Source organism: Notothenia rossii, assembly GCF_949606895.1.
Source record: "Notothenia rossii genome assembly, chromosome: 9".
NCBI lineage: Eukaryota > Metazoa > Chordata > Actinopteri > Perciformes > Nototheniidae > Notothenia > Notothenia rossii.
The window spans coordinates 71576819-71593907 of record NC_136907.1 but is presented as its reverse complement, the minus strand read 5'-3'; the positions used below and the strand labels follow the sequence as shown (position 1 = coordinate 71593907).

At 41.9% G+C, this 17089-nt stretch overlaps 1 protein-coding gene across 1 annotated transcript in view; it reads left to right on the top strand.

Annotated features, from left to right (window-relative positions):
* Positions 1-17089, top strand: part of mtcl1 (microtubule crosslinking factor 1) — a 74537-nt gene that overhangs the window by 51882 nt on the left and 5566 nt on the right. Inside the window, exons 9-14 of the mRNA XM_079651046.1 lie at positions 566-578; positions 2229-2396; positions 7993-8265; positions 11111-11458; positions 12267-12343; positions 12993-14463. Coding sequence (XP_079507172.1) covers positions 566-578; positions 2229-2396; positions 7993-8265; positions 11111-11458; positions 12267-12343; positions 12993-14463 — 2350 coding nt within the window. The remainder of the gene's footprint in view (positions 1-565; positions 579-2228; positions 2397-7992; positions 8266-11110; positions 11459-12266; positions 12344-12992; positions 14464-17089) is intronic.

Genomic DNA, 17089 nt, shown 5'->3' with positions numbered 1-17089 from the left:
AAGAAAGAAACATTTCGATTTTTCTTTTCCTTTACCTCTTCAGGGCGACCTTATGATCTATGGTTTCCTTTTTAAAGATTACTTTGATTTTCATTAAAAAATGTGTTTGTCTGCAATGCAATAACATTTTATTTTCTTTAGGTAGGTCCTCACAGAGATATAACTCAACACAACTTTATTTATGTATTTATAAAGCACATTTTATACAAACATGAAGCCCAAAGTCCTTCACAAAAGAAAATAATAGGAAGTATTTTATTAAACAAGACAACCGGATATCTTCGACCTCAGGATTCAAGTTTCTTCAACTTATTGAGAAAAGCTTTATTGCCTTGTTAACTCATCTATCAAACAATATTTGATTGTCTTTCTGTTATTCCAACAATCCCTTACTCTGTTTTTTTCAAAATGAACCCTTAGCTAGATATGGAAATATATTTGTTTAACGGAAACAGACCATTAAATTGGCAACAGCAACAAACAAAAAAACATCTACTGTATAGTCAGACAATCGCCAATATCGGATATAATTGTCCAACCATTATTTACATCCGTTCATTGGCAGGAGACAAGGAAGGGTAGATTGGAAAGGACAAGGGTAAGGAAAGAAAAAGGGGACGACTACTGTATATGGGAAACAGGATGGAGAGCACAATTTGATTTAAAAGCACTTACTGTACAACACAGGTTCATCCCCAGGTGCTCAGAGAGAAACAAAGGACACAGATAAGGAGCTTCAAGGTAAAGACAGAACCTGCTGAGCTCACTCACCTGGATTAACCTCTGCTAAATAAAAAGTATTAAAAAACAAAAATACGACACCTTTGTTGTGCAATAACACTTATGTGTACTTAGTTCAAATTATTATTATTGCTGGCTGTCTTTTTAGATTGGCTATTTTACTACAGTAACAGGAATCTGTGAGTGCAATATATAATTCCTCCTCTGTTATTTAGCTTCTACCACACTTCATTATACATGCTCCACTTCATTTACTTCATAAATACTGCTGCTGCTGCGTTCCTATCCGAATGTGTACTTTGTAAATTGTAATAACTTTGAATTTTGTGTATATCTGTTATCTAATAATGCTTCATTTTTTGCTGTAACCATGTACATTTCTGCTCTGTGGGACGACTTATCAGAATTCCTTTATTAGTCCTGCAGCAGGGAAACTTAAAGCGTAACAACAAAAGTGACATAGCAGATAAAAGGCAAGCAATAATAAAGTGGCTACCATGTTAGATATAGAGATGCACACATTTAAAATTATATAAAAATAAAGACAAATACGTACTCATCCATGGAAGAAAAAAAAATGTGTATAAGCATTAAGGTAATTGAACATGAACATATTAACGTCTGAGATACTATACGTAGAAATTATAATGGTTATTGCACAGTAGAATCACCAAAAGGATAGATAGAATGGGAGGGTGGGGGGGGAAGGGGGGTGTCCGGTGCCTTGCTCAAGGGCACCACGGCAGGGCAGGAGGTGAACTGGGACCTCTCCAAGTAGAAGTCCACACTCCATATATAGGTCTGGTCGGGGACTTGAACCGGCGACCCTACGGCTCACAGTCCAAGCCCCTACTGACTGAGCCACTGCCGGTCTATAGGGCACGTTACATGTGTATTGCACATGATCTCACTGTCTGTATTGTGTGTATTGTCTGCCAGGGGTCGTTGTGGTTGTAGAGCCGTTGTGGAAGGAATTCTGTAAACAGGTTTAAATATCCTAATTCTGGGAATTGAAAAGAAAAGTGGTTTAAAGGTCAAAGATGGGTTTGGGTAACAGTAACACAGCGGATTGTCTGTCTGGGGATTCAAAAAGGATTGAAAGAGAAGGATGAAAGGAATATAAAAAGGTTAGAAAACGGTCAAAGGAACTATAATTTCACGGGAGGAATGTGAGAATTCGGTTTCGGGGTATAGTCAAATATCTGGAACAAACCAGAAACCTGCAGGTCCGCTCTCTGACTACTTTAAAATCCAGGCTGAAGACTTTCTTGTTGCCGCTGATTTTAATTGAACTATTCACATCTCACACGGCACTGTAACTGTTATTCATGTTTTATTATCTTTGGTTTTTAATGTTTCTAATGTGTTTGATGCTCTTAATGTCTTCATTTTTGTAAAGCACTTTGAATTGCCTTGTGTTGAAAAGTGCTATATAAACAGACTTGCCTTGCCTTGATTCTGAAATGATTGTTCTCTCCTCTCTGCAGTTCGGGGAGAACCGGCAGGTGCTGCAGGCGGTGCGCACGCTGCTGGAGGACGTGAGGGCGGAGCTGACGGAGGAGGAGGCGCGGCGCTGCCAGCTGCAGACGACCTACGCAAACGACAAGGCCGCCTGGGAGGTCAAGTGGGCCGAGGTGAAGAGCCGCTGTGGACAGGTACAGATGGCGACTCAGCGTCCTCCTTAAAGGGACAGGACACAATCTGCTGTAGAGACTAACGGGGCATTCATTAGGCTGCCAGTTGACAGTAAACATGTTCTCCAGGGAGGAAATCCAACCCAGGGCAAGGTGGTAAGGAGATGAAACAAAGGAATATGTATTTGTTGTTAAGCCTTCTCTCTGGGCTGTAGTTTTAAAGTGCAGAAATGGCAATGGAATTCTTCTGACCTGAGCTCCTCCAACAAAAATACAAAATAAGAAGTAGTGCAAAAAGTCTTTATACATGTCAATAGAATATGGGATATGTACAAGAACAGAATATGAAATTAAATAATGTAAATTAAGACTAAATTAAATACGGTTTATTGCAGTGAAGTTATTCTTAATAATAATAATCACTAGAAGGGTTGGGAGGGTTACTTTAAAAATGTAATCTGTTCTTAGTTACCTATGATAACATGTGATCAGTAACCTAGTTTTGAAAGTATCACAATATAGAAGTAATTAACCTTTCTGTTCATTTTGATCAACCTCAATATCAAGATCCAATGCAATGCAAAATAAATATCAAATAAGATGCAGCAACAATGATATGAAGTTGGGTCCTACAGAAAGGGGCGGACTGGGACTAAAAATCAGCCCGGGACTCTCGACCGGCCCACTTCGGTACCGCAAGTAAATACCGCTAGTAAATTGTCAACGGGGGGGATTCCGGCCCACTTCAGTACCGGCCACTGCCTACAGAACATAACAGCTTACAAAGAAGAAATACAATCTCTTTTGCAAAAGACACAATATGCTCTTGTTTAGTACATACTGCATTAGTTTGTATTTGAGTACTGCATGGATAAAGAGAGTCCTCTGTTTTGCTGTTGTAAGGGAATACAACCTGTATCCTGATGACGTAATCCCGTTACATGTAATCCGTTATTCCCCGAGCTTGATCACCAGTAACAAACAAATGGACAGAATCCAATTCATAATCACCTCTTGAAAATGCAATTAAAAAAGGAAGGGGCTGCTCTGAATGAGACAACACAATGATGAATCACCTGCTCAATCATTCAGCACGGTGCCTCTAATCATCCCTTTGTGAACTCAGAACAGCTGTTATCTTTTACAAGCACTCATTATGGGAGTTTGTATTTGTAGATTAGGAGCAGAGTATCTTCATCTGAACCTGATAGGAGTACATGAAATATGATTTGAGTTCTGTTCTGTGTCACTATTAAAAATATTTTGATTTGCGATTATAGTAAATGGCTTTCGAGATTTCAAACAAACTTTAGTTGATATTTGCTCAAATTGTTGACATAGCTTGGATAACATTAATGTAGTTCTCAACACCTTAAAAATAGCTTCCTATTGAGTGGCGTTAATGAGAGTGCAGCTTGCAGAAAGTCAAAGAAACAGACTTCAACTGAGACTTACTTAAAGGTCCCCTATTGTACTCTTTTTCATCAATATATTATAGGTCTCAGATATATACAAAACATGTCTCTGAAGTGTTTTGGCTTGAAATACCAAACAGATTATTGTAGCATCCCATAATCCCCTCTGTTTCAAAAGTGCTGATTCTGTGTCTGTAGCTTTAAATGCTAATGAGCTGCTGCTGGCCACGCCCCTCTGAGAGATGATTGGTTTAAAAATACACATGCTCTAGGAGGAGATTCAGGTGATAAAGTGGGCGGTTATTGGCTAATTGGGAACAGTGTGACATCACAAAGTGGCCAAAATCTGATCAACTCATTTTCTGACAGGTTTGAATATAAATGGAACAGGAAAAAAATCACAACACGATTTAATAATGTATTTTTAAAATCATGAGATTAATGAGGCGAGAATTATCTATCCATCCAATATCATGAGACATATCGCAATTGCAATATCAGTCCATATAATCAAGTTATTTTTCCCATATCGTGCAGCCCTGATTTCTATACTGAGTTTACTGACACCATAATTTCACCTGGCATATTTTATTTGCATTGTGTTTTAATTTAATAGTGAATAAAAATGTCAATACTAGGTCTGCAGCATTACCCATAATCCCCTCTGTTTCAGCCCTGTTTCAAAAGTGCTGATTCTCTGTCTGTTACTTTAGATGAAAATAAGGAGCCCCTCCCCACGCCCCTCTGAGAGACATTTGGTTACAAAGAACACAATGGTGCTCTAGAAGGAGATTCCGTTGATAAGGTGGGGGGGGGGGGTTACCTTGGTTGCTGATTGGCTAATGGTTACAAAAGGCAAAACATCGTTATGACATCATAAAGTGGCCAAAATCTGATCAGCTCATTTTCAGACAGGTTTTTATATAAATGGATCAGGACAAAAAGAGAGAGAATCTTATTTCCTGAAACTTTCAGAATCTCTTTACACAGAGGGGACACATGTTGATGTATGAAAGACATGAAAAAGTGGATTTTGCATAATAGGTGACCTTTAAAGGAAAGGTAGAGCAGTGTGACAGAAGAAGGAAATGAAGTCGATTATGTTTTGGAGCCTCAATGTCTGCTTCGTCAGATTTTGACTTGAGATATTCTTTCCCTTTAAAGGGCAGAGCACGATCCGGATCAACAGATCACTGTGGGGGGGAAAAGGACAGCACACACACAAAGAATTTGAGGATATTCAATATTTAGTTTCTCGTCTTAGAGGATTCTGAAACTTTCCTCCCAAGATATATCTGATGAAAAAGTAACTGCAGCTTTGGGAACCAATTAAGATCAGTTTGATTTATAGAAAGAAGATTATCTTTTGAACTCCCATGCTCTTAATCTGAAAAGCTTTTACATGGTTCATATCCTCCCACAGAGCAGAGGTCGCTGAGGGCTTCAACGAGAACTAATTTACTGTCCTCTGATAGCGCCATGTTGAGCTCTTCTCTCCCTCCACGGTGCTTCGAACTAATTAAGACTTCAGAAACATGCCCCCAAACTTCTGGATTTCTACTCAGGATTATTACACAGCCCAGCAGAGCGGAGCAGAATTTGAAATTACCTTCACCTGTGTGTGTTTATATTTTGGAATAAGGGTATTTTTGAGGTATTAATAACAGGCTGGCTCATGTCTGATACTCTGGTTTGGCATCATTTAAAGCATCCTAAACAACGGTCTATATATTTACTATATTTATAATGTCTAACATCTTCGCTTTTAAATTAGCAGCCATTACTGTACTAGCTATCTTCTCCAGTACACGTTTTCAACCCGATATGAAAGTATGCAAGAAGAGCATTTGTGAACGAGGGTCCTTTTAGCTGCCGTTTGAAGTCAGCTTGCTCCTCGACTTGTTACTGTACACCTTCAAATTAAAATATAACATCAGACTCCATCAAAATATTTCTTATTCTTTAAAATGTGGCACTTTTATCCTCAATATTTAAAGTTTATTATTTACGTTTTTTGTCATTTCACTAGATTGGACAATTTGATTGAACCCAACTAAACAAAGTATAAAAGTCAACTTTATTGTCAATTTTTCAGTTTGTGTGTACAGACAGAGATCGAAATACCGTTTCCCACAATCCCAAATACAAATATATATTAAAATATGTATATCCTATATATATATACACAATCAACAGACACATTTATACACATGCACACATTAAGATAAAAAGCACAACAATCAATATATACAAAATAACAGTCACTTCAATATTTGAGAATGTACATTAGTGCCAAATTGTCCATAGCAGCGTAACAAGTGTCTGGTGCTGGATTTTGAGTGTCTGAGTGTGTGGGGAGTGTTAAAGTCCAGTGGGGAGAGAGGGGAGAGAGTTCAGCCTTGAATCAAATCAATTATATTTTCTGCTACAATTGAAGCCTGTTTGATTTGAACTTGATACGTTTCTCCAGTGTGTAATCAGACACATTTCCCACCTCGTATAAAGCTGCAGTTTGAAGGCAGCCTTGACTTGCTCCACACGCTGCAGACCCAGTTTGTACCATTATGTTGCGGCGTTAAAGCCATCTGAAGATTACAAAGCTCGGTTCTTCCAGAGTGGCGTTCCTCCGACGCTCTGCAGCTTTGAAGATGTCTGCAGTTCATCTGAATCCTCGGTTCATGTCCTTCCTCCAGAGACCGGTGTGAAGAATACATTTGGGAGGGGAGACCTGACTCATGTTTTTACTCTGTGTTTCTGTCGACTACAGAACAACTCCTGGTGCTTTGTGATGCCTTCTCCTAATCTCATTGTACTTCTTTGTGAATAGAACTAACTTCGTTTTTATAATGTATTAGAAGAAGACATTAAGACCTTAAAAAAGCCCATTTGGTGTGTTGCTTCCGGTACCAAAAAGTTAAGTTTGAGAAACAGATGTGTTGCAAATTGCACATCGATTCAATATTTTAAGATAGGAGTTTACAGCTCTGGAAAAACTATAACATCAGCATTTATTTGTATATTTTTTCACGACAATTGCAAAGTAAAGAATAGAAATTCAGCATTTTGCATATTGCAAATTTGGCAGATGCTTTATACAATCAATCAATCAATGTTTATTTATATAGCCCAATATCACAAATGTTACATTTGTCTCAGTGGACTTCACAGTTTGTACAGAATATCAGTATGACAATACGACACCCTCTGTCCTTAGACCCTCACATCGTACAAGGAAACACTTCCAGAGAAAACCCACAGTTTAAAGGGGAACATGGGAGAAACCTCAGGGAGAGCATCAGAGGAGGGATCCCTCTCCCAGGACGGACAGATGTGCAATAGATGCTGTGTGTAAATCTAAAAGATAATACATTTTACAGCGTAGGCAGACCAAATGTTTGGAAATGCATGTGTCTATAATAAGAAGATGAATCCACGAGGATGTCAATCCTGTGGGAGCCATCAGGGAAGCAGTATGATGAGAGTCAGGCAGGACCACAGAGACAGGTTCAGCCACGACTCAAATCCAGAACTCAGGATAGACGATATGATCTTCAATTTATTTTTCTTTCTTTTAAAAACATTTATTCATTCAAACAAAAGAGTTTCCTACAAAAATAGTTTCTCAATCACCTCAAGATTTAAGCAGTTTTGGTTTTATTTGCCACGATCTTGAGAAATAAACCTGATCGCCAACAATGGAGTTTAGAACAATTGCATGTAAAGACTCAGCAGTAGCAACTCCTTCCAGAAACAGTGTTCTAGGTACTCTGTATTATACCAAAGGTATTATACTGCAGCCAGTTTATTTAGGACTATTTCTTCAATTCCAAATAATCCAATAATTCTAATATAAATTATGTTATAAATTCGGTGAATCTACCTTTTAATTGGAACCATGTTAATTGTTTTGGTATTTCCTCATAACAACACTTTTTCTTTGGCTTCATTACTTATTGTTATAGCATAATCATAACTTTATAATGACTTATTAACCCAACTTCTGTGTCTTTGCTGTTCTTTATGTATAAATGTGTGCATATGTATAAATGTGTCTGTTGATTGTGTATATATAGGATATGCATATTTTTATATATATTTGTATTTTTGTATTCAGGATTGTGGGAAACGGTATTTCGATCTCTCTGTCTGTAAACACAAACTGAAAGATTGACAATAAAGTTGACTTTTGACTTCTTCACCAGCCGGAAGACGAGCTGGAGGGCGAGGTGCGAGGAGAAGCTCAGGGAGGGGAAGGGGATCCGGATGAAGACCCCGAGCGAGAGATGAATCTGGAGCGGGACGAGCACCGGCGGCTGCTGGCCGACAGCCACAGCGCGTCTCTGGACCTCAGCTGGAAGCTGCAGCACGGGGAGAAGAGATGGAGCCGAGAGAGGGGCGAGCTGCTGGAGCGCCACGACCAGGAGAGGCAGGAGTGGGACGGCAGCATGAGGGAGCTGCACCGCAAGATGGAGAGGGTGAGGGGGTCTTAGAAAAATATCACTCGTCACCGGCTTGAGCTTCAATATCAGGACACATGTATTTGTGATCCTCTCCAGAATGGAAGTAGTCATCACATACAGAGCATCAACTAGTTCCTGAGCAGTGTCCTTCACATGCTGACATACAAAGAGGGAGTTACACAGTCCCAAGATGGAGGAATAGAAAGCAGTATACAATGTTTACTTCAGATTAGCTCCAGGTCAGAAATGATCATGCTTGTCATATGTCTCTCTCCATAGAGGCTGAATCATCATGTTAATCACATAGCTATCATATGCCTAAAGCAGTCCTGATGCTCTTCTAGGTAATCACACATCCTGTTACGTACACAGCTACGTAGGGCCTTTGTTATCATGTGCTACTCTGACATTGGAAGAGTACATTCAGTATTTTCCCAACAGAGGATCTTATCTTTTTATTCTATGACATCTATCACACATCTGTCCCTCGTCTGTTGCTCTCCCTGAGGTTTCTTACATTTTCCCCCATTAACTTTGGGGTTTCATTTGGAAGTTTTCAGAGTGTGTCGTATTCGTATTCTGTACAAACCATAAAGTCCCCTGAGAAAGCCAATGCCAATCTCCATCTCTTCAGAGAACACCTTCATGGGTGTTGCTATGTCTAAAGGTAATAATCATTTTACATTCACATGCAGCAGAGAAAATCAGATTCAGGCTAAAATTGACAGCTTAACATTTTGAATAAAATAATCTGAACTCGCAGCCTTGAACCCTTTTGAATGAGAAACCGGCTCGAGATACACTTTTTGTTATATTCCATGGAATGCTCTTAACATCCCGATAGCAATGAATACCTGAAGTGCTTTGACAAAAAATCCATACAAAATTTAATCTGTGGAAGCCGTAATACTGTATAAAGCACGACCAATCATCTGAGCCGGCCCCGCTAAAGTAACTGGATGGCCTACCTGCCTGTCAGCCTTCCATCTGTGCACAAACTTATCTCGTGCCCTCATTGGTCATGTGCGCGTTCGTGTGTGTTGGAGGAGGGGCTCTGTGAGGAAGTGGCAGATTTTCTCCGGTGTATTTTCAAATTGGGTTGCCAGAAACTGACCATGATCAAAATCGATTATTCGGCAGCCCTGGCGAATAATAATCGATTATTCAACCGACCTCCCCCCCCCGTGGGAGAGAAATTAAAAAAAAAACTCAGACAAAAGGAATTCCGTTGTTTGTTTCATTTAACTTCCTTTGGACTTGTAAGTTCGAAGTAGTTCCACGAGGAACTCTTTTTACCTGCCGCTTTGTTCATCTTTAGTCGCACGTGTGAGGGAGAGGGGGGGTTGGGGGCGGGGTCGGTGTGTCGCGTGCTGCAGCAGGAGTCTGCTCTGCACGCAGGCTTCCTCCAAGTTTACAGTAAAACAAACTGGTGGTGTGACCAATGGCCATTTACAATTATTAATACTATTACTATTATTAGCATTAGTCTATATTTTGGTTGAAACTAAGCCAGAAAAAAAAAAAACACATAAATAATAATAAAAATACATATAAATAAAATCGATTTTTAAAAATAATATTCGATTATGGAGACTGTAACGAATATTCGAATAATCGAATAATCGAATAATCACTGGCATCCCTCTCTTAAATTACCTACCCCACCTTTAAGTGTAAACTAAAGTAAACTAGGAAAACACATCTAAAAGATCTGAAGCTTTTTCTTGTTAAACAATGTTAGTGTGTTTATTTAAGAAAGAGTGACAAAGCACCCCAATATGCGATTATATTGTCTGTTCCTTAGTACTCTGCAAGGTTAGACACAATAAAAACTCAGGCTTACTGAATAATTGATGTCTTTTGTGAGATTTAATTAGCAGAACTGCAGCGTCTCAACTCTGTTTGATGTTCAGGGCCGGATTGAGCTGGTTAATTTCATATGAGTGTGACTGTATTTACATATGAAGGAGGGGCTGGAATATTAACACACTTAGAAAATAGCAATAAAAATGCTGATGCAACGCTGAATGAAGAGACAGAGCAGGAGGCGTAGATGCATTATTCAGCGATACATGCTGAAAGTTATGAAACACAGATAACCTCAACTGATAGCAGTGGGGGAAAGTGAACAAGTGATGGGGGGTCTTCCTTTAACCTTGAGCCTAAATCAAGGCACTTACCTCTGAATGCTGCATGTGGAAGAGTGGAGGATTACAGTGTGTTATACTAAAGGGAAGATAGGTGTTTGTACATGTGTGTGAGGAAAGCCTCAAATCGCATGTATAAAGCATACTGTTAATGCAAAGACTATACGTAGGGACCCATAAGTCCCCCTGACCTGGGCGATATGTGTCCTTACATTCTCTGCAAGAAAGCTGCATCAATTAGTAGACTAATTCACCACAGAAAATTAATCACCAGAATTTCTATAATCGATTAGTTGTTTAAGTCATTCTTCGTGTAAACATGGCAGACCAATGCCCTTTTTATCGACTCAATCTGTACTGATGTACCGATAATAATCAAGAAATGTCAGTACAGATAGGCCAAAGATTTTCTTTTTAGGTTTTTAGAAACAGTTTTGATATGAAATTGCCTCCAGAAAGCACTAAAAATGTAATGGGATCCATATCAAAGTGTTTTTTAATGTCATTTGTTTGTTTGTTTTTGCAGAAAGAAAATGTTTTATTTGCTGATATGATTGGGAGTTGGAGGGAGAGAGAAAGAGGGTTGAGATAAACCAAAAGTCCCACGGCTGAAATTGAACCCTGGGATGTTGTGGCTATATGCTGGAGCTCTTTATCAAAAAACATCCTTTAACCCATTAAAATATAGGCTGTTCTGTTGCTTCTTATTGCAGTTGCAGAGAGAGCTGAGCAGCCGGCGAAACGAAGACTTCGACGTTAAAGATGGCGGCTCGGACCCGAGAGGCGTGTTTTCTCCTCAGGACAGTCCCTGCATCGCCCCTCGCTCCCCTCGCTCCCCCCGCTCCCCTCGCTCTACCTCCACTCCACTTCCTGCCCCCCCCAGACGCTCCCACTCTGACTCCGAGGCCATGCTGGAGCATCAGGGGGCCGTGCGGAGGCTGAAAGGCCCCACGGAGAACCTGTTCCTTGACGCTCTGTCTCTGGACCCCCTCAGCAGCCTGGAGGTCCCGCCCCCCTCCAGACTGAGCGAGAGCGACAAGAGGTTCCCCTGCATGAAGGAGGTAACACATCCACCAAGTTACTTATTTAAAGGTCAAAATCCACTTTTTCTTGTCTTTTCTAAATCAACACGTGTCCCCTCTGCGTAAAGAGATTCTGAACGTTTCAGGAAAATAATTCGTTTTCATTTTTGGATGTGAGTGAAGAAGAAATTAGGTCAAAATTGAGCATTTAGGATACATCACATTACACTCCAGGGTGTTAGGCATTTCTCTTAAGCCATAACATCAACCTAATGGGGTTTCTTTTAGACATTTTAATAATTGAATTAGTCCTGAACAGCCAAGACAATTTCCTCGGGTGTCACTCAAAAACCTGAACCTCAAATTGCTAATATTTGTTTTAGTTTTAATTTATTCTTAGATCTTTTTTTAGAAGGTTTCTCTGTTTGCTAAAACATTGGATGTAGGTCAGTGTAGCTGTAAAAAGAATAGCTATAAGCTTATATAGCCGGGGAGGCGAGTAATGGTCTGAGAAAAAAACCTCTGATATTGAGTTTGTAAATTTACGAGGAATTATTTTTTAATATTCTCTTTCTTTTTAATTATAAATTCACAAATGTAAGAGAACAAACTCCTCTGAGAAATGTGGTGGCAAAATTAAGTGATGTGATTAATTCATTCAACGTATGTCAGAATACATTATTTACATATATATATTTTAACTTACAGTGGCACTTATATGCCTTAGTACTTTTCAAATAACAGATATTTAAACATTTCAACAGCTGATTTTTCCCCCCTGATGTTACCTCCTATACATCATCTTACACTGGAAACGTTCTCACATGGTTGATCCGTTGTGTTTCAGGCCCTGAATGAGATTTCGGAGAGAGACGATGATCTTGGCAGCCCGGAGGACGACATGGCTGTGGGCAGTCTGCTCAGGTAACCTCATGACAAAGAAGTCAAACTGAGTTCAAAGAGTATTTTACGGGTAAACTATTCTATAACAAGCTGCTGTATATTAATAGATGTCAGCAGTAAACACTTGCTGCAGATTTTCCAGCCTCCTGCTAAACTTCTGTTGCTCATACATACACATGAATCCCTCCGGAGACCGGCTGTGATTTTGCCCCTGGTGAACTTTTGTGAAACTTTCTCAAGTGGCGGGGAAGTGATCCAGCTCAGTGTGCTGTTAAATAATTCAAAACAGGTTTAGGTTAGTGTATCTGTATAGTACATTTAAGAGACAAAGGCAATTTAAAGTGCTATACACAGGCAATAACCCATTCTTACAAAAAAAGACATTGCAAATACACATAATGGTGCCAGAAGTGCTGCAGTGCAATGATAAAACAAAGTGAAATGACCTCTGGAAAGGCATCAATATAGAGAAAGGTTTTCAGCCTCGATTTAAAAGAACCCAGATATTCAAACTTCTTGAATATCTGGGGCTGACCTCAGATATTCAAGAAGTGTGTTTCAGGTCTGCGTAGCTTAAAAACAAAAATAGAAAAGATAATTTGGTTGAGATGTTGTTTGCTTTCATTTTCCTGTTTGAAGTACACTGTTTGTGCCTTTGTGTGTTTTCCAGAGCCAAGTCAGTGTGCTCCATGAGCGACTTCCAGCGGTTGATGGACAGCTCGCCGTTTCTCCCCGACAAGACTCGCCACGATGATCTGGGTGAAGACGACGTGACCCCTCCTCTGTCTCCGGACGACCTCAAGTACATCGAGGAGTTCAACAATAAGGGCTGGGGCTTCCCATCATCTGCGTCCGGCTCGAATCCTGCCCTGGAGGAGTGGACAGACAAGCCTCCAGCCTCCTGGTTCCTCACCACCAGCGCCACCCTGACCACCAGCACCCTGAGCGACCCCGAGCACTGCCTAAAGTCCCCGCTGAGGGGCACCGCGGGGGGGGCTGCCGGGCTGGGAGTGGAGCACTACGACGTGTTGCTCCACAGCCCCACCCGAGCGGGGGCAGCTGAAGACCCAGACTTCCTGTACGCCAAAGGGACCAAAACCAGGAGCGGAGGGGAGGAAGGTGGGGGGGCCAGCGGGCCGGACGAGGTGTTCAGCGGGGGGAGGTGGACATGTGGGCTCCTGGAGGGAGGGGGGTTGAGGACTTCTCCTAGTCAGCCTCCTATCTGCCCCACTGTGGGCTACACTTCCTCTCTGGAGCTGCAGTTATCGAGGAACATGAGTGACGACATGAAGGAGGTGGCGATCTCCGTCAGGAACGCTATCCGATCCCCGCCCGGGCCCGTGGTGCGAGACACCGCCTGCCAGACCAATGGACTCAGCACCCGAGGCACGCAGACCACCCAGACCATCAACGTGGGTTTGCAGACGGACCTTCTGAGGACCCTGACCAGCAGCCCTCACCGCTGCCTCACCCCTAAAGGAGGAGGCACGCCGATCTCCTCGCCGTCGCGCAACACCAGGAAGACCCAGTACTCTCCAGTGGTCCAGAGTAAGTTTGAGCGTCCGTGCTGCTCGCCAAAGTACGGCTCGCCAAAGCTCCAGAGGAAACCGTCCATCACCAACAACAAGGCCGATCTGCCCAGCAACAAAGCCCCGACCCCTACCACGCCGCAGAAGAGCAGCAACGAGTCTGCGTGGGCTCGCTCCACCACGACCCGCGACAGCCCCGTCCACACCACCATCAACGACGGCCTCTCCAGCCTCTTCAACATCATCGACCACACACACGTTGCCTACGAGCCCATGCCCAAGTTCAACAAATCCCCCAGTCGCTCTCGCCCAATCACAGAGTCCAGTCCAGTTCAGGGGGCCATCGCAGTGGACCCCAGGAACGAGTGTTTACGGATTGTCCGAGGTCGCTCTCCAAGCCCAGTGCAGCTGATACTGGAGAACGTAGAGGGGGGGAGCATGCGGCAGGATCTGTCCGCCCCGCCGGGATACACGCTGGCTGAAAACACGGCCCGCATCCTCAACAAGAAGCTGCAGGAGCAAGTTCTCAGAGAGGAGAGGAGGCTTCAGACGGGGGGGCAGAGCGGCAGCAGGCAGGCGGACTCTGACAGAGGACAGTCCGGATGTATAGAGGTAAATATACAGGCAAACCGGATCCATCGCTTCTTCACTCATTTGATCTGGGGTCCTTGTTTTAAGACGCAAAAATACCTATGACTTGTGGATTGAAGATAAACTTTAAAGCATCGGAGAGAAAGCTGAAGTTGTAATTTGACTAAAATGTTGTTTTTTCTCAGATCGAAAGCACTGACTGATGCAATGGTAATGTCAAAATATTTGACCCTCTTCAAAAATACTGAACTTTCCATCATGGCTGTACACTCTTTAAGGTTTCTTCTTCTTCTTCTTCTGTACTTGCTTCTGCACTGTCGTGTCTTTCTTTTTTATTTCTGTATCTTTAACTTTCAGTGAGGCCCGACCGAAACCTGATTTATGCGTCTGATGATTGGAGGAGTGAAATTAATGATCCAACAGTAATGATCTGAGTTAATCCTTATCAGAAACTCTCCAATTAAAGCTTTTTCAGTGGTTCTTGAGCTCCTCTACGCCAAATGAACCAAAGAAAAGCAATAATTTCACTCCTTAAAATCAGCGCTGTGACACATCGGTTGGGCCATTTTCACCACCCATTCAGCTGACCTGTGGGAAAAATAAAAGACGGACAGAAAACCATCTTTCTGGTCATGGTTGAATGATGAAACAGAAAAGTGCTTTTAGTTTACTGTTTGTACTGGCACGCCTCTTTTGACAGATTACAATTCTGAAAAGTAGGTTTAAACTGTATTAAATCTCTACATAAAACAATGTACCAAAGTCTTACTGTACATATAAACCCATAACATTAGCAGTGAGCAACATAATCCCACATATGGTGGTTAACTAACATGCAGGATTGACCAGCTGCTGCTGCTCACTGCAGAACAGACTAGATTACGTCTGTATGTGATTTTATAGTAATATACGACTGGATTTAGATCTGTTATTACTGTTTCTATGTGCCTCAAATAGATACATACACACAGTCGGGGTATAATATATCTTTAAAGAGGCCTATTCAAACTATTTTAAAGGTCAACCAGTAACCCGAACGCAATGTTGGAATATTCGTGAAACCGTCAACTTACTGGAAAAGTTAGTTCACTGTCGGTTTTAGCTGATCCAGTTTATTAACACTGTTACTTTAATGGTGCTTTTCCACTGCAGGGCCTTGCGCGGCTTAGTACGGTATAGTTAGGCGTTGTTAGGCCAGGCTCACTTTATGCTGCGTTTCCATTACAGTTTAGGAACTGGGGTAGTAACTATAGTAACGCAGTGTAGGCGGAGCCGTGACGTCATCTTCAATGAGAACCACAAAACCGTTAGCTGTTAGCACTCAAGCTCACAGCTCCTCGTATCTGTTCAGAAACTAGACAAAAGTTAAACAAGTCCAAACCACAGACTGTCTGTGTCATGGCGCTGGTTTATTTATGTCTGTAGGCCGTTGTTGTGAGTGGACGGTCGGAGCATATACTGCGTTAGCTTAGCCGATCTCCATTCAGAAGACACACATTTTAAAAGGTTTTTTGCCTGCCGTCAGTCTGCAGACTTGTCAAAGCATTAATTCATGGTTTTTACTAACCGGTATCAGTATGTTGTTACTTCGGCATCATTTTGAAACGTGTATTACAATTAAATCACAATATGTTCATTTTGTTGTAGTTGCCAGCGATTCTCTCAATAGTTTAGCATACTCAGCCCGGTTGTTGGCCCGGAAAGAACCTCGATTTTGGAGAGCCAGAAAACTGTGAAAAAGTACCCGCTAGCCGGAACTACGCCTAGTGGAAACGCAACCAAAAACGGGCACGGCACGCTTAAACCGTGCTCCGCGCTGCAGTGGAAATGCGGCATAAATGTGTTGTCCTATAAAATGTCAGACAACAGTGGAAGAAGCCATCATAGTCCTGTAGAGGTCAATAGGACGTCAATACCGGTCAAATCAAGTTACTGATCTGCAACAGTGACGCCTTTATATTGTCATATCACCTGACCTTAGTTCACTAAATCAAGGTCCCAGTTTTTTTCCAGGTCTAAAGTGAATGGGTGTGTGTGTGTTAACTTTCCAAACTGAGATTCTTTATACACTGTATCTTCTGGTAAACCTTTGATATGTCACACGATCTGACAAATTAACATATCCCGCTCTATCTCCCCTCCCCCCTCTCTCCTCCCCCCTCTCTCCCCCCCTCTGGGCTTTATCTCCCCCCCCCCCCCCCCTGTGCTCTGATCCAGAACCACACTGTCATACTAACAACTCCTTGGGGACTCTAACTCTGCTTGTCTCCGTGATGTAAGTTCCTCCTCCTCCTCCTCTTCCTCCACGAACCTTTGGCAGTGGGTCCACCAGCCAAACGGACCTCTCACCTCCCGCCGTGCAGACCCCACCCTCCTCCTCCTCACCCTCCTCACCCTCCTCACCCTCCTCACCCTCTTCATTAATGCATGCTTCACAGGACGGTAGAGTGACAGTGTGTGAAGCCATCGGAGTGTCATCTGTTTCTTCGTGTTAATGCTCGCATGCTCGCTTTCTTTGTTGTAGATCATGTGTTTGTATTATTTAAAGGACCATAGTGGTGTTTTTTGCATGTTGTAGTCCATTAACCACATTAATCACACCTGCTGTTACATAGTGCCATACCATACATTTAAAATGATTCGGTTT